Source organism: Pteropus medius, unplaced genomic scaffold (genome assembly GCF_902729225.1).
Source record: "Pteropus medius unplaced genomic scaffold, Ma_sr-lr_union100, whole genome shotgun sequence".
NCBI lineage: Eukaryota > Metazoa > Chordata > Mammalia > Chiroptera > Pteropodidae > Pteropus > Pteropus medius.
In genome coordinates, this window is record NW_024351073.1 from 21,497,704 (window position 1) to 21,515,595 (window position 17,892).

General features: G+C 45.5%; 1 protein-coding gene across 3 annotated transcripts in view; it reads left to right on the forward strand.

Moving 5' to 3' along the window:
- Positions 1-17,892, forward strand: part of SEMA5A (semaphorin 5A) — a 417,033-nt gene that overhangs the window by 351,105 nt on the left and 48,036 nt on the right. For all 3 annotated transcript variants that reach the window (XM_039842786.1, XM_039842784.1, XM_039842785.1), the window contains one exon: positions 7,913-8,060. In XM_039842786.1, the coding sequence (XP_039698720.1) occupies positions 7,913-8,060 (148 nt within the window). The remainder of the gene's footprint in view (positions 1-7,912; positions 8,061-17,892) is intronic.

The following is a 17,892-nucleotide window of genomic DNA, read 5'->3' on the forward strand; positions in this document are numbered from 1 at the left end:
TATTGAACAGCATTTCTAAGGCATTATCGAGAGGTCAATGAAAACTAGAAAAAACAAGTACGTAATATCTCTTTCTTGGTCTTCACAAGCAAACATTTCTTAGATTTCTTTGCCACGTTCTGTGGGAGTCAGTCCACCTAAGTAACATAGAGGAATAATGTCCGTTACAAATATTTGAGAACTAAACTCAAGATAAAAGGAAACCTGGTTTCCATGGAAAGGTACGAAAGATAGAGAAATAAGCGTACACAGCGATTGCCACTGTCATGTCGGGCTTATTTAAACGCCACCAACCCTAAAGAAGTCCTGAGTGACCACGAGTGAATTAATCGATTCTCGCAAAAATTGTCCTTAAGTTAATGCCAGGATTATAGTTAGTGACTTTTCCTCTGAGAGAAAAATCTCCAATATGTGGAATAATTCAGTGGGAACGTTATTGTAACAAAAATCTCAGAAGTATTAATATCACTTTTTCTGAAGTAATAAAATATCTAAGTTATTTTTGATATGTACTAGGAAAGATGTGGCCACTTTGTTTTTCTGTTCTAAAATCTCCTGGAAAATGATTTTCTAGAGTATCAGGAACTGAGTAGAAACAGTGAGTCCCAAAGAGGCCACCAACAAGGATGAAGCCATGGACCTTTGTGTGAATATTATCAAAATACGAATGCCATTATCCGTATTAGTTTTCTCCTGCGGTATAACAAATAGCTCCACAAACGTAGTGGTTTAAAGCACACACATCTATCGTCTCACAGTCTCAGTGGATAAGAAGTTCCGACATGACTTAGTGGGTTCTCTGCTCAGCCAGAGCTGCAGTCTCGTCACAGGCTCGCCTGGGGAAGGGTTGACTTCCAAGACCATGAGGTTGTTGTCACTCAGCTCCGTCTGAGGAGGATCTCTTTCACACTGAGGATCTCAGTCTCTCACTGAGATTTCCTTGTTTCTTGCCAAATGAACTTTTTCCATCATGGTCACTTGCAGAGAAGAGTGTCCCCTTGCAAGATGGACATAACATTCTTAAACAATGTCATCACGAAGGGACATGCCATCACCTTGGCATATTCTCTTGGTTAGGAGTAAGCCACAGGCCCTGTCTACACTCAAGAGGGTGGCATTACACAGGGTATGGAGACTAGGAGGCCGGGGTCATTGGGGTCAGTGAGGTCACCATAGAGCATCTGCTGTAGTCGGTCTGTTATCTGTCCCTTGGTCATCCGCATCCCTTCCACGTGCAAAATGCATTTCTCCCGCTCTCAAAGTCCCCACAAGTTTTATGCCATTAAATCGTCTCCCCAGATTCCAGAACCTCACGGGAGTCGAGCCCAAATGTGAGTGAGGCCCTCCAGATGTGGTTTCTCTCAGTCTGTCAACCTCTACAATGAGACGAGTCATATGCCACCAACACACCCAACCTGCAGCGGTGGGACAGGCAGAGGGTACCAGCCCCAGACATTTCCGTTGAAAAGGGGGAAGATGAGAAGCACAGAGGAACCACTCACTGCTCCACGGAAATTCTGAAGTCTAGCCAGCCAGGCGCCGGTGCGTGATTAGGTTTCGAGGCCTGAGCATAATTCTCCGTGGTTCTTCGCTCTGCCTTCCGGGCTCAGTTCTGCTTCCTGAATCTTCCTTCCTTCTTCTCGAAAGGTGGTACGTGCCGGCTGCTGAGTGCTTTCATCCACCTACTTCCTGCCCGCAGCATCTTGGATGCCCAACAGCCTCACTTCAGTTGTCCAAGCTGAAATAAACTCAAGCTTTTTGCTGAAGTAAACTCTGTGGGTCTTCCATGAATCTCCTTTGTGTTTACTTCACTAAACAAACCGGCGCCCACGAGTCATTTTGAGATAGCCCTTCTCTATGCGGGGGTCCTGCTCCGCTGCTGGCTGGCTGTATCTTGCTTGCGATTGAGAGGATCTGTAAGGCACGCCCTGCTCTGGACCTCATCAAGGGACCCTTTGTGTGACTGAATACTACCCTGATCCTTCCATCCTTCTGAAATTTTAACAGAAGGTGGTGCGGTCACATCCTCGGCTTTTCACTCTGTGTCAACCATTCCTGACAGTGCTCAGGAACTAGTTCTTCATTGTAGCATCTTTTGCCAGCAGGAGAGGCTCAGAATGTCTAACACGATTCAGTCCTGGTTCCTTCTGTTTAATAGTTCTTTCCTCGATTTGTTTTTTCTGCCCACATAACAATAAGCAGCAAGAAGAAAGCAGGCAGCACCTCCTACCCTTCACCTATAAATTTCCTTAACTGTAGAGTGCTTCGCACTGCTGGTGTTTCGTAAAACACCAGCGACAATTTGGGGAGCTTCCTGCCTTGCAGAACAAGGCTCTTTCTTCTTCCAGCTTCCAATAATATGCTCTTATTTCATTTTTTAGTTTGTTTTTTTTTTTAATTGAGATAAAATACACTTAACATAAAATTTGCCATGTCACCATTTTAGGCGTGCGGTTCAGGGACATCGATGGCATCCCCAGTATCGTGGGACCACAGCCGCTGTATCCCCAAACGTTCTCATCACCCCAAACAGAAATCCTGTAACCGCTGAGCAGTAAAGCCTCTCTTCGCCTTCCTTCTTGCCCTTGGTAACCTCGAGCCTACGTCCTAGCGCTGCGAATGCCCGTCCAAGATATTGAATAGAAGTAGAATCACGCAGCGTTGGCTCTTGCATCTGGCTTCTTTCACTTAGCATAATGTTTTCAAGGTTCACCCCTGTCGCAGCACATGTTGGAACTTCCTTCTTTGTTTTAAAGCTAAATAACATTTGACTATGGCCACACCGTACTGTATTTATCCATTTATCCATCAATTGATGTTTGAGTTATTTCCACCTTTTGCCTGTTGTGAATGATGCTGCAGTGAACACTGGCGTGCGAGTCTCTGTTTAAGTCCCTGTTTCAGGTCTTTTGTGTACATACCTAGGAGTTGGACTGCCGGGTCATGTGCTAGTTCCATGCTTAGAGTTTTGAGGAACTGCCAAAGTGTTTTCCTCGGTGGCTGCCCCATTTTGCATGGACACCAGCAAAGCACAAGGATTGTAATTTATTCTCATCCTCGCCAACAATACTTATTACTTTATTTTTTTTATAGCCTTCCTAGTAGGTGTACAGCGGACCTCATCGTGGTTTTAAGTTGCATTTTCCTAAGGAGTAATGATGTTGAGCATCTTCTCATGTGCTTTCTGGCCATCTGTGTATCTTTCTCTGGAAACATCTATTCAAGCCCTTTGTCCGTTTTCCAATCGGATTCGTTTTATTGTTGTTGAGTTTTAATTTTTTACGCTATTTCCTTCTAAATCCTCATTAGTAGCATCCTCAAAATCTAGATTTATACTAACAGTCTGTTCAAGGTGAATTAGGTTTTTCTACGATGGTCCTCAAAATTCTACTTGCTTCTACCCTTCTACCCTGGTCCCGAAGCCACTTTCACGTGTTAAGGTATTTCTTACAGCAGTACCACACGTGTAGGTACCAAAATCTGTTCCACTGGTTATTACATAATCATGTGACCACAGACGCAGTTGCCTAAGTCCCCACATGGCCATTGGCTCACAGTTTCTATGGGCTTGTAGCCTGGACACAGTTTACTGGGTCCTTTGCTTCAGGATCTCACGAGGCGGCAGCCAAGCTGTAGATCATGGCGATGGCCCCATCTGAAGCCGGACTGGAGAAGGGTCTGCTTCTCAAATCCCATGGTAGTCAGCAGCATTCCGTTCCTCATGCGCTGGCGGACCGAGTCCGTGAGCCAGAAGCCACCCTTTGTTCCTTGCCGGCTGGGCCGTTCAGCCTCGTCGCTTGCTTCCCGAAAGCCAGCAAAGGAGAGTTTTCTTGAAAGAAGGGCATGGCGATCTTATGTAACGTAATCATGGAAATGATATCTTGTCATCCTCGCCGTGTTCTGTTAGGAACAAGTCACGGATCCTCCAACGCTGAATGGGAGGGGATTACACTGGGCGAATTCCACGAGGTGGGGGTCATGGAGACCACATTAGAGTTAAGAGTCAAAGGAATGAGTGGGGATGTTATAGGATTGCTCTTTGTCTTTGGAGGGGGGAGGGAGGCGGGGGGCATATTCACTTAATTCTGCAGTGAGCCAAAGCTATGCTTTTTGCACGTCATCGCACTCCCAATGGGCTCTCTTAGCTTCCTCTTGGGGTAAAAAATAACATTATGGTGGACTCAATATACGTACGGTTTCTCTGGCGCCATGAAAGATTCCATTATTTCGGTATGGCCCAGCAAAGGGACAATGACTTAGGGAGAACCAAGGAGAAGATAGTTCTGACAGGGCTCTGGCTGGTTCGGGCTAACAGAGGCTGCGGTGAGCAGCTCTTGTGGAGCTAACCAGAACAGGACACAATTTAGAGCGCAAAGAAATACGAAAAAAGACATGATGCCGTGTTGAGAACCTAGTCTATCCGGGATTCTGAAAGGCAGTCCTTTCCACAGAGACTAGGTTTGCGGAAAAATAAATAATTATGGAGAAATATTGCTGGGCTATTAACTAACTTTTAAATGGAAAATGAGAATGAGCAGTCATGGGCAAAATTAAAGACTTAATTTTTAATGCATCATGAAACCCATCTGTGACTTTCTGTGCTTTAAGATATTAGAGATCCAAGAGAGCCCATAAAATTTCAAAAATGTTTAGCTTGTTATTTGGGAAAAAAACCAGCTGCAGTGAGGATTCAACAGCAGGCCCACTGTGTGAGTATCTTATCCGTAGATTAATATAAAAATCCTCGAACAAGCAGAGTTGCCAAGGTAACTAACCAACTTCCAATTTCCACTTTGTGTGTGTCAGCAGGAAGAGCAGTTTCAGAAGAGGTGCTTCCCTCAGGGCCTCGTGTTAGTTGGGGTGAGAGAGGAAGGGGCCAGCGAGACATTACTTCCTTGAAATTGCAGAGACTCAGAGTTAAGGGCTTGCAAGGGCTTGGCCTCTGAGCTGGATCTGTGAGCGAAAGCCCAGGTGACATAAAGGGACAGAGCCAGCCTCACGACCTCCGCTTCCCTTCTGACCTCTCTTGCAGAAGGGGGACATGCACATATCCTGGTGTGGCTTTTTTTCCCCAGAACTACTGTACAGAGAAAAAGCGAGAAAAGGAAAGCAGGTTGTGGACAAACTTACACAGCCAAACAGGAAGCCGGTGAACACCGGTTGAAAGTTCCGTGCTTCGCGCAGCCTTCGGGGTCTCCGGAAGCCGGTTGTTCCCTGTAATAACATGGGGAGCATTTTCAGAGCTGGCCTGCTGAGGACAAACCTGGGGACATTTCCATGCACCATGATTTATTCCGCTTTGGGGAAACGATAGCTCAGTTACTGTGCTTCTTATAAAAAGTGAAAAGCCTTCTATTTCCTTCACTCTCTCTACCCTTTTATTGTTTGTTTGTTTGTTTGTGTGTGTTTCTGAAAGCTGAAATTAGAGCCAAGGCTTCTGGGATGTCCACACCTTGGCAATGTCGGCGGATAGGCTTTTCATCAGGGAGTCGTTGTCTGCTGTCTTGCCGCCCACAGTGAGAGAAGCTGCGTGGGGAGACTTTGAATTAAAGGCTGACAGTTCTGATGCTCTTAGTTTCCTTCTTCCAAATGTGTTCTCAAAACAAGTGACGGTCCGCCTCGGAACAGCCCAGGCACCAGCACGTGTCAGTCGTCACTGAGCCATCGGGATTTTTACTTCCTGTAACTCTACAGGTTTGCACGTTTGCTCATCATGTCCCTTTGATCCGTCACGCCCTCAGTGTCGTTTTGGCTCTCGTATCTAGAGGCCACACCGTCTTCACTCGGAGGCCCTTCTCTTCCCTCCCGGCCGTGGCCCTGAACTGCGACCTGGGCCCTGTGAGACCGTCTGTGACTTCTTAGGGAAACCTAATGTGTTTTTTGTCTCAAAAATGGAAACGATGAAGAAGAGTGATGACTATTCTTTTATGTGAAAGTTTAGAGAAACGAGATCATCTGCCTCCTTGGTTCCTGACTTCCTTCTGCCAGGACATTTTGACTCTCCTGTGTGTGGGTTTCTCGGTATAGTCACACAGCTGCCATATCTTATTCCCACTATACCAAACCCCATGCACATTCTTCTCTCTTCCTCGTCTTGCTTGTCTACCTTAGAATATCTCTTTCTCGGCTTGTTGCAGCCCAGAGACTCCGGGCTGGTACCTGCTCCATCAGCTCTTCTGCTGGGGCCCCACCTGGCTTTGGAGACCCAGACCCCATGCTCAAGCACGGAGTGGTCCTCAAATCTCAGGGCTTCGGTCCTCCGCTGGGCTGAGCCACCAACCCCTGGAGACCAGTGTCCACGGTCTGACTCAGACGGTGCTATTTTGTCTCTGAAGCTCTGTGAGATTTTCTCGATTCCTTGTAAAGAAAATTCAAGTTCTTCCACCTGTTCATAAAGATAAACCCTTCCACTTCCTGTCACCTTTTTCTGTTCTCTTGTCCTCGATCCGCTGTCTTACTTCACTCTTCCCATTTCCACCTTCCGTTCTTTTCCAGAATGTCAGCCAATACTCCACAAGCCTCATTCTATTGCTTCCCTTCAGCTCGGCCTGGCTTTTCACTTTTCGTTGCTGTACCTGTTCCGAAGCCTTCACATTTTCCCGGGATTTCCCTGGTCTGAGGGAAAACCCATTGAATGGGATCAGCGTTGGCTGTCGGGAAATCGTGCTCCCCAAATTGCTCTTCCTGGTTTCTGGAAACCGGCTCCCGTGTGCGTCTATTTTCTGCCTTCGAGGTGGTGCTTTCGGTCCTGTGCGTCTCGGGTGCGAGTCCCTTTCCTGACCTTCATCTGGGGGTGTAAACATCAGTGACCCGAAGCACCCTTCACCACGCCCTTTGCACGGAGCGCTGCAGGATGTTCGTTAATGGCGATGGCATTAAAGGTGGCTGACAGCCTCGCCGACAGGGTCCTCCGCCTCCTGCTTCTGAAGACAGATGGTCCGGGGACATCAAAACCTTGTATTCTAGTGTCCCCTAGAAACGGAAGTTGTGCTTAGCGGATAGACCGTTTAGTTTCAGCAGTCCTTTAAGTCGTCATACGTGTCTCATTAAATTTGGTCATACTCAGAGCAGCATCTTCCTCCCTAGGAGCTGGAACCGGAGCATGCCAGGCTATTTCTTGCTTTTGTTTGTTTCTCTCGCTTTGCTTCATTCCACTCGCAGTATTAAAAACAGGAGAAATGTGACTCATCTACGGCTAAAGAAGGCCTCGTATATTCGGCTAAAAGTTGGCAATGGGAATGTTTATGCAGAAGTATAGAAGTATATTCAGTCACTAAAAATAGGACTAGTAGTTGCAAATAGTAATTCAACTCTTTGTAGATAAGGGGTGGTCTCTTAAAGTCCGTGGACGTCGTTCTGGCAGTCCATGAATAAATTTAAAAATGCAATAACCTAAGCAGGTTATTGCATGAAGCTTTATTTTAAAATCAGACTTTAACTTTTCTTTGACTTATTATATTAATAGGATTATGAGCCTTATTTGATTCACAGATAAGAAATGAAATCCAAATACTTTTGCTGCTGTCATATTCATCTGTCTTTCAAAGTTTATGTTTAGAAGATGCATGTTCTATACAGATGTTTTTCTATATGCTCCCCGGTTTGCATATCTATTAAAAAAGGGTTTTGTTTTGTTTGTTTCTCCTTTAATTGGCTGCACAGGAAGATCCATCCCGCATTGTGAGTTTAGCGTTTTCTTCACTGCGTCCCGCGCATCCCATTGTCTGTGCCCACGCAGCATGGCCAGCGCCGCATCCGCCTCCTTCACCGTGCAACCACGTCAAACACACAAAGCCCGTCCCGCGAGCATGCCCATGTGCTCAGCATCTGGTGCGGGACGCCGCAGCGTGGAAGGGCTGTGGCCTCGCGCCGCACTGACCGCTTTCCTTTCCTCTCGGCTTCCCCCTTACAGATACTGCAATGAGCATCTGCTATGCCCCCCGCACGTGTTCTGGACAGGCTGGGGTCCCTGGGAGCGGTGCACGGCCCAGTGCGGGGGTGGCATTCAAGCGCGCCGCAGGACCTGTGAGAACGGGCCGGACTGCGTGGGCTGCAACGTGGTGAGTAGCGTCCTCCTCACGCCCCGCCCCCAGCCCGGAGCGGGGAGGGCGGGGTCAGCGCGCAGTGGATGTTTTCATACCTGGCTGCGCTGAGCGCAGGAGATACGGGATGCACTGCAAACGTTAACTGCCCTCAAACACTGGATGCTGTGCACACACCGGGGACTCTTCACACACGATATATGTAAACATTAAATGCTCTGCACACACTAGATGGTCTACACCCAGTACATGCTCTACGGGTAATGAGTGCTCTGTAAACATGGCATGACCTGGCAGTGGATGCTCTGTACATAGGAGATGCTCTGCCAACATTAGATTCTCGGTGGACTCTAGGTGCTTTGAAAACTAAATGCTCTGGGAACGTGGCGTGTCTAGGCACCGGCTTCTCTGCATACACTGGATGCTGTGAAACACTTTCGTTTTTCTGGTTGATAACAATGATCGAAGAAAATATTGGAAATTCGGAGTATCCTGGAAGCTTCTGGAATTAAATATCCATATATGGTACACGCAACCCCTGGAGTTTTTCAGTTCCCATTTCTGAGCTATGACAAAAGCTTCTGCCGGCTTAACTCCGGTCACTGAATTTGGTTTGGGGACATGGGACGAGGTCCCCATACGCAGCCCACACCGAGGCACAGAACACGGGATCAGAGACGCTGAGGGGTGAGAAGCTTTCTGGGGCCGCTGTGGGAGTTCGCGGTGCCATTCAGAGGGAATGAGAGACAACTTCGGGTTTCTTTTGCTTCTGCCTTAGCAGGTCATCTTTTCTTTAACCCTTTAAACCCTCGCAAAAAATTCCTCTTGTGCGAGCACCTTCCCAAGGGCGGAGGGCTGCTCCTCCTGCAGCATCTGTCAGGATGACTGAGCCCCGAAGGCTGCTGGGCTCGCACCTCGTTCGCAGGCCCCTGGTGCTGGCATCGCAGAAGAGATGCAGACACGGGGGATGCAGAGACGGGGGATGCAGAGGAGACCAGGGACGCAGAGACGGTAGGGATGTTTGGGGAGAAGTTCGGGAGAAAAGCTCTGGTCTGGCCTCCTTCCCCACTGATCTTTCCTGTTGGTCTTTGCAGCATTTTGGTTACTCGGTTGGTGAGGCTGAGTGATGTTTTTGTGCTGCTGCAAAGCTTGTTTTTCGTGAGATGCAAAATCCACATGCCCCAGACAGCCGAGGCGAATTCAGAGAGACAGGAAGAGGATCGTGAGATGCTCTGTCAGATATTACACCAGCCCAAGGAGACCTCCGTTATTGGGATCTGCAATTAGATTTCTTCCCCCTTTGTGCTGGGAGATATTGCAGTCACTTTAACAGAAGCCGTTACTGATTACAGAGACACTCCTTTCCGAGTCAGCCTGAACTAAATTTCAGCCCCCAAAAATCTGTGTCCATTTTGCAATGGTCTATGTATGGATATTTCAGGAGCTGAAATTTAGAATTATTTGCTAAAATGTGATGGGTAAATCTGTGAACAGTCACTTGTTCTAGGAAAAGAATTCAAGTGTGGTAGCTTTCTTTATTCTTTGCTGAATATCTGATTTCCTATTTCCGAGGGGTGGGCATGTGAGCCTGGGGTCTCCACACCCATTCAGGGTTTGTCTCGTCTGCTGGGGAACCACAAAGATGGATGGACGAGCTGACCTTATGCTTTAGTTCTAAAACTTTGCAATGCAAAAAACTCAGAACACATTTCAAGTCATTCATTTTTTTATTCCAAATGGACTTCAATAATCACATTTTAAAACAGTTTAATGAAAGAAGAAATATATTAAGGGAAAGTGTAGCATATCTCCAGTGTAATGTGTGTGCATCTGTGTGGGTACGTGTGCGTGTGTATGAGAGAGAGAGACACCTGATTATAAATGCAAAAGTTGAATGTCTTCCCAGAATGTCAGTGTATTTATTGCTTTATTTATGTCCAATTTTAGAGAATGATGGTTTGTGAAACAAATATGACATCAGTTTTCAAATCTAGAAAAATGTCATGCAAGTCTCCAATGAGTCTAATGTCAGTCCTTGGATATTTTAGTTGTTTGGTTTGGTTTTTGTCTTTCCCACTGAAGTCAACCTACTGGCCGTGTACCTCCAGGAAGGAGTGATGGTGGCAGAATGGAGCAATCTAACCCTTTGATTGTAGAAGCACAACCTTCTTTTTCCTTCCTGTGGCTTTTCCCATTTATTCCAATTTCTGTCTTTCCTAAGACAAGAATGCCAGCCCATGCCCATGAGGACTATAAGCAGGATGGCGGAGGAGCTTGGTTTCTTTGGATTGCACAGACAAACGTATCCTATCAATTAAATTCCTAAGAAGTTCACTTAAAAATAATTGCCGTTTAAAGAAATATGTTGATTTTCATATTCCAGCTGCAGTTTATAAATCTTTGGCCACAAAATACGTTTATTTTTGATGGAGGTTTTTTATCAAGATAGTATCTGTGAGTGTAGGTAATTTATTGGTTTTGGAGTCACGAAGTTGATTATCTGCTTGCCAATATCTGGCTAGATGACAAGTCAGTGGCTCTTTCTGAATCTCCTCCTATAAGAAGGGGTGACGATCTCTTCCTCCCTCCCATAACTGTGCTAAGTGTCAAATGTGGTGACGTTTGTGCAGTTCTGGCAGAAGGTCTCACCTTTCCAGCCCTTCACTATGAGATCACTCTTGCTATTCTCATTTCTTTCATTGTTTTTTTCTGGGCTTCGGCAGTTTCTCCGAACTCAAGCTTATTAAAAAATGACAAGATGCTAATTAAATGTTATTTACACGGTAAAGGATGTGTTTGTGGAAAGTATAAGATCTTGAATTTCCTGAGCACTACATAGCTTAGCAAGAAAGAGAGTTGATTTCAAATTCACGTGTGAGCGGTGTGTAAAAGACTTGAGAATCTTTTCTTACTGCACCATTTTAAAATGGAAGTTTCACAGAAAGATTCTCAAGTTTCACCTTTGAAATTTACATGCCCTGCCCTTGAGCGAATCCCCAGGCCTCGATGTCTATTTCAGTGAGAGCGTTTCAGTTCAGAGGGTAAGGATCTTCACTGAGAGCCATTAGCTTTTTCTGGAACACCCTGCTCTTGAAGTTCCAGATGTCGTTCTCTCTTCAAGATCCTGATTTCCGTTCTTTTTGGTAAATTCGCAGACGTGAGCTTGCTGGATTAAATGGCAGTTCCATTTTTGATTTTTTGAGGAACCTCCAAGCCACTTTCCACAGCGGCTGCACCATTTTGCATTCCCATCAACACCCTGCACGGGATCCAGTTTCTCCACATCCGGGGGAATTGAACTTGGGATCTCGAGCTGTCTACACTCACATTCACTGCAGCGCTATTCGCTGTAGCCAAGATGTGGAAACAACCTAATGCCCATCGACAGGTGAATGGATAGAGAAAATGTGCTGTGGGCATACACCGGAATACTACTCAGCCTTTGAAAAGAAGAAAGTTTTGTGTCATGTGACAACATGAGTTAACCTTGAAGACATTATTCTAAGTGAAATTAGCCAGTCACAGAGAAAGGCAAATACTGCATGATTATACTTATAGGAGACATCTAAAATAGTCCAATTTATAAAATCAAAGAGTGGAATGGTGCTTGCCAGGGGCTAGGTGGAGGGGGGAATAGGGAAATAAAATTTTAGTTAGGCAAGACGAACAAGCTCTAGACTTAGAAATTTAAGAGTGTAGATCTCATGTCAAATGTTCTTAGTACAAAAAAAATGTTAAAAATAGTACGCTGAAGGCTTAGAGGCCTTGGAGCCTTGGGTTGTGTGGGGAGCCTATTGACAAACACAGAGGGAAGACGCGGATCACTGTGTGAACCCGAGGCCACCCACTGTCCCCCATCCTCTGTCTCCCCATGAAGTGTGGGGTGAAGCCCACTGGTGCCCTGGAATCGCCGAGTCTGTGATCCTAGTGTCCCTTCTGTGGACCTTGGTGGCACGTGTGTCCAGCTGACTGAGGGACCACTACCAGAAAACACAAATTTAAATTCAGTTTTGGCTGAAAATTCCAACACGCGAAAGGAAAAAAGACAGAAAATGTTATGCTGCGTCAATAGAATTGCTTCTCAAATTAATGCAGCTCAAGATTTCCTCAAAAGCTTAGCCGATGAGTGATAGAGGAGTTAAAGATGGTGGCAGATACAGCAAAGACAGTTCAAAAGCAGAAGCAGACTTAGTATTGCCAGCACTGTATTTATTTCTGACATATCAGACGCGATATAAGACAGTCGACCGGAAGCTATGATTCACGACGCCAAGCGGGAGCGCAGGCAAGAGCTCTGCTTCGTAAGTTCAAAAAAACCTGATCGCATCGGGCCCTGAGAGGTCGAAGAGAAAAGACATTGATGTCAATACGTGTCGTCAAAGGGATTCTGCGAAGGTTAATTAGAGGTCACATAACACACGAAATTTGTTTGCATCACATAATGGCCCTATAAATAAATTTAGGAGCAAGCGAAACCTGGCAATTGGCAGCTTAAACAGACTGTAACATATGAACACAGAGACAGTGTTGTGACATACCTCATTTTTGTGTAGCATCTCGGAGTTCGCAAAGGATCCTGGAAATGTCATCCCATGCATTCCTGCTTTTCTGAATGAGAAAATCAGGGCCCAGAGAAGCTAGTTATGTTTCCATAATTCCTGCAGCTGCAGAGTAAGACCTCACATCCGGGTCTTCTCACCCGCAGGTCCTGTGAGGTCCAGGATGCTGTGGCTTTCTTAGAAAATAACCTGGCGAGAGCGGTGAGACTAACCCCCAGGAGCTACTCCCCCGGCCCACAAAGCTAGACGGAGTCAAAGGATAGTTATGAGAAAGACTCATGCCTTTTCCTCCTAAATTGATAAAGTTATCTCTGGTGTCCCCTTTATTTATTTATTTTTTTAGTACTAAGGTATTTTCAAGAGACTCACGACCTCCTTGTAATGATACCTACTACCATTCAAATGAGACATCTGGCACCTCCATTCTGCATAAAATATGGAGGAAACGCAAACTGGGAGAGACTCAGCTTTTTAAACCTGAGAAGGAGCTTTGCAGTTGGCCGCTCGCTGGTTTGCGGTGGTTCGTTTCCTCTGGGCTCGTATTCAATATTCTCTCGTTTCCGAAGGGCAGTTTCTCGAGATGCACAGTCCTGCCACGGAGGATGGTGCTGGAAGCGAGTATGGATAGGAAGTTTTCTCCTTGTTCGGTTACTTTTGTTTCCTGCTGCTCAGTTTGTGCCGTTTGGCCCGGCGGACGCTGGCCTGCAAGTGCTTGTCCATTGCCAGTTTGCACTAAATCGTGTGTGTTGGTTAAACTGTCGCCATTTCACTTGGGGACATGACCCAGAAAGCTGTCACGGATGCTGGCCTTCTGCTCAGGCTCCTCGCAAGGACTGATTCTTGAGGTTTATACATTCTCCTTCTCTTCACACCTGTGGAAGCTGCCTCTCAAATGCCCCTTTGCAACTGATATTCCAAGGCAGGCTCTTGCTTAATTGCGGCATCCATTGGAGATCATCTAACACGATCCATTACCACCAAAGCTCCACAAACGACCATGACCTTCATGAAGAAGGTCACAGTGTGAAGTCTTCCACTGCATGTGTAATGTAAAATACATTCACTTGTATTTCCAAATATTAACTTATATTTCCAAATATTCTTTTGCAAGGGAAACGATCAATCTCTCTAGCTGAAACTTGATATCACACCTCCGTAAGTATGAGAATGCAAAATTTGCTGTCTTTTGTTTTGAGATATCTCAAGGAAGAGCTTGCGGCTGTGAAAGCTGGGCAGAGTAAAAATGCCGCATTTTGTCAGAAGAGGCTCGAGTATTTTGAAAAAGTTAATATCGGTATACAAAATCAAGTGGTACAGCAGGTGGCCACGAAAGAATAAGATTTCTGAAATTTAGTGCTAGAAGTTGGGCAATCACGTTTAAAAGAATAATGCGTGATGCAGGGAGAGAGAGAAAAGACAAATATGATGAATGGTAGGAATTAATCCATCAAAAGTCTGCCTCTAGAACATGTAAGTTATCATCTGCAGTCTCCGGAAATGGCAGTTGGTATGGAGATCTGGAGTATTTCACCAAAAAAAAAAAAAAAAAAAAAAAAAAGTTCTATTTATAATGTTGGAAGAGTCTGCTGCACAGATTTCTTTGGCTTCACAAAAATTCAGGCTTGTTTCTGCCTGTAATAATTCAAACACGGTGATTGCGAAGTTAATTGAAAGGAGACGCTTTCATGAATGGAGGTTTTCTGCTATAAAAGTGACTTGAGACACATGAGAGATTTTTCCTTTACAGTTGACCAATAAATTCCATGATGAAGATTTTCCTATGCCTGACTCTGAACTACCTAAAATGTGCTAATGGAAACACAATAACAGTATTCTCAGCCATAACAATTTCCGCCAAACGGCCATGAGTCTAAAAACCTTTTATAAAGCCTACGTGAACACGCAGTACCCACAGAACAAACTGATATTTTTCAAGGCATAAAAATACTCAGATGTAGGAAGCCCAGGTCTCTGTTTTAAACGATGCCACATTTTTAACTGCTACGAAATGAGTAGTTAAATATGGCTTTCTAAATTGAAAGCCTTAGTAGACGTTCCTGTAAACACAATCAGGGAAGATATTTTTTCCAAATGCATCTTCCATCTTTTATCGTAGCGCTGCTGACACTTCTGGGCTAATCACGGGTTATCCATCCACAGAGAACACTTTGGGTCCTCTAGTCAATTTAACATCCTCGCCTAATTGGGCACTTTGGTTGGACAATTTCTGTAGCTCACTGTGTCTACTTGTAGTTGCGCTGGGCATTTGCCACTGCGATTCAAGAGAACTTTTTTTTAAAGTTCTTAAAGTTTTTAAAAAGCGATCTGGTTATCCAGCCATATTGGCTTTTAGGTGGTCTGCTCTGACACTGTTCCTCTCACTGTGCCGTGTGCAGTGTGTAGCGTTGAGATTGGGCTCTGGCATTGACGAACATCTTCGGGTACTTCTGTCTCCTCTCCAATTTTTAAAAAGCGCATTTCAGTCGAGCATTGCAGTCAGCAGAGGCCAGGGCTATGTTCCAGAAGGCGTTTTCACGGCGTCTAGCAGCTTGGGCCATGGCTGCGTGAAAAGAACATTCTGCCCGCCCGGCCATCTCAGGCTGGGTCCTGTGTCTCTACACTGACACTACCCCCACACAACCAGCTTTCGAGAAAGGCGGAGAGAAGCAGGGATCTGATGCACTGTGGGTTCCACGTTAGGGAAGTCTAAAACCATCTCGAGAATCAAGTAAACAAGTAAGCAAAAAGAAACGGACCTGGGGAGACATCCCTCTGAGCAAGGCTTCATCCTCTCCTGAGTCGGCTGTGCCTCTCTGGGGTTGTCTTCCTTTGGTTCAGTCTGGCCTGCAAGGTCACCATGCATCACAGCCTTCGAAGGTATCTGCCTGAACTCACACTGACATAACTCGGGTCTGAGCATCTCGATTTTTCGCCCATGTCTTTCCATCATCGTTTAATCAGTATTAAGCACCTAGCCCCTGGTGGGTTCTGGGGTAGCACGGTGAGCAAGGGAGTCATGGTCTGTGCTCAGAACCTAAGTGAAAGCCCTCCCTTGTGAAGCTTAACCCGAAATGGTCTGTGTACCCGTTTGTTCGCTACCTTGTTTTTATTTGTGGGTGGCGTTGCTCACAATGTACTTTAATTCCAATTTCCACTTAGCAGGGATGGGGCGTGTTTTAGAACTAGCTCACACATATGAAAGAGGATTTTCAGCTAGAAGGATTTTCAAATGAGTTCGGATCACATTATACTTGTCATTTGTTTTGGCTGATGGCAGAGAGTTCTTTCTTTTAGAGAAGTAATATAAGTGGTTAATTATATCAATGACGTGTTTTAATTGGTGTTTTGCTTAAGGTTTGTATTTCAAGTTTTATCATTTCATCTGAGTGTCTCCAATGGAATCAATTGAACTTGTATAATTTCGGTCGTTAAAACAATTCACATACATAATAATTTTCAAAGCGACTTGCAATTAAGTAAAGAAGGAAGCAACAGATGTTGGAGCATGAAAAATGGTTTTAAAACATTGAATATTTTTCACAGATGCCATAGTTACTTTCTTCAAGAAATTATCGCTTTAGTAATCCTAGAATTTTCTAAGAACTAGAGCCTAGTTCAAACCTCTTCCATGTGATTACAAGAAAAAAAATGTAAGAAGCTACTTCTACATTTCGAGATTCTAATATTTCCAAATAGAAACGCAAGGTTACATTTAGAAGCCTTCAACATTTATCAGAAAAAAAAATCAAAGCTTAATTGTTTTGCTCTGCGTTCTGGCGATGCGCTGCCACCAAGAATAACTCAGAACAGTTGTCTCTTCTTTTCATTCCACGGCGTGTTTTTCCAAAATCTGTTTGACTTGCAGAATCTCAGGAGGTTCTGGTTTGAAAGAAACTGTTGCAATAAAGACACTTAAAGATAGAATTGGCTCATACCGTGTCGCATTCCTGCATTATTTTATGAGCCGTGCTGCGTGAGAAAGTAACATCCTACACACTCATCGCTGGCATCCTGCATCTGCCGTGACATGAACCGTTCTCCACATCTGTTCCTGTCTGTCTTCGTCCCATGAAACTGCCCGGTTCGAGACTATGAGAGAGCAGTCTTCCAAGGAACTCGTGTCATCGCGTGGGAGAAAGAAACGCCATGAAAGAGAGCTGTGGCATCTGCCTTATAAAGTGATGCAGGCCCCTTCTCTGCAACCAGAAACGCGTGAACCATGGCCGAGAGAGAGAGAGAGAGAGAGAGAGAGAATAGAGGGGCAAACGGATGGAATCCAGACCTCCAGAGGGGGCTCGGTGGTTCTCCATGCGGTTTTCATTATGATGCTTACGAAATTGATTTCTTTCTCTTATCCTGCAATTGCTAATAGCTTTTAGCAGTGAGTCTGGCCTCTGAGAGTGAAGGGGAGGAGACGGGCAGTGTCTGTTTCACGAGTCTTCTTTGAGGATTCATTTCTCTAATGCTCCGTGTGATCTCCTGTGACGCTGTTCATTTCTAAATAGTTTTGCATAAGAGAGGCAAGGACATTCTCAGCGACTTCAGTTACGGATTCACGCCCGCTGTCCTAGTCTTTGTAGAATTTTCAGAGCTTTCCATCTGTGTCTCTAGTCAGCGGAAAATGTTGACCACCTGCTGCGCGTTCGGAGCTGCACTAGGCGCCATGGACGGTGGACAGAAGCACGCAGTGAAACCCCTAACCACGGGAGCTGTCTGTCTGGCGTGGGAAAAAATATCTAAGTCAAACGTCTAGAATATAAGGAAGGAGGTTAGAATGCCGATGGAGCAGTTAGGAGAACACGGTGTATCCACAGCGGGGAGAGGTTATCTCTGGCTGGATGGGTCAGGGGCCTGCAAGGTGTGGCCGAGGCGTGGCCAAGTTCAGGTGGCAGTGGCACCTTCTCTGTGAAAGGAACAGGCCTGCAGGGTGTGGATTGCAGGACGTGGGGTGTACTCGAGACAGTCCTGTGTGACTTGAGACGGCGTTAACGAAATGTGACAAGGCACAGATTTGGGAAGGAAGTCGTGCCGCTTCTAAAAGGTCTTAAGCACCAGGCTGTGGGGCCGCACAAGCGTCCAGCTCTCGTCAACTTGCTGTTGCAGTTACATAATTGGAGACACACGAATTTTCTTGGGTTAACGTTTACACGGTGCAAGTCTGTCCATGATTTCAAACGTGTAAGCTGCATCGTCTTTTCAATTATTTTTCCCTTTCGGTGAAAAAAAGTCAGGGTTTTAGTGTCTAATAGAAGCTATCAAATTGTAAATATGCCCGTGTGAAGCTGTGTGAG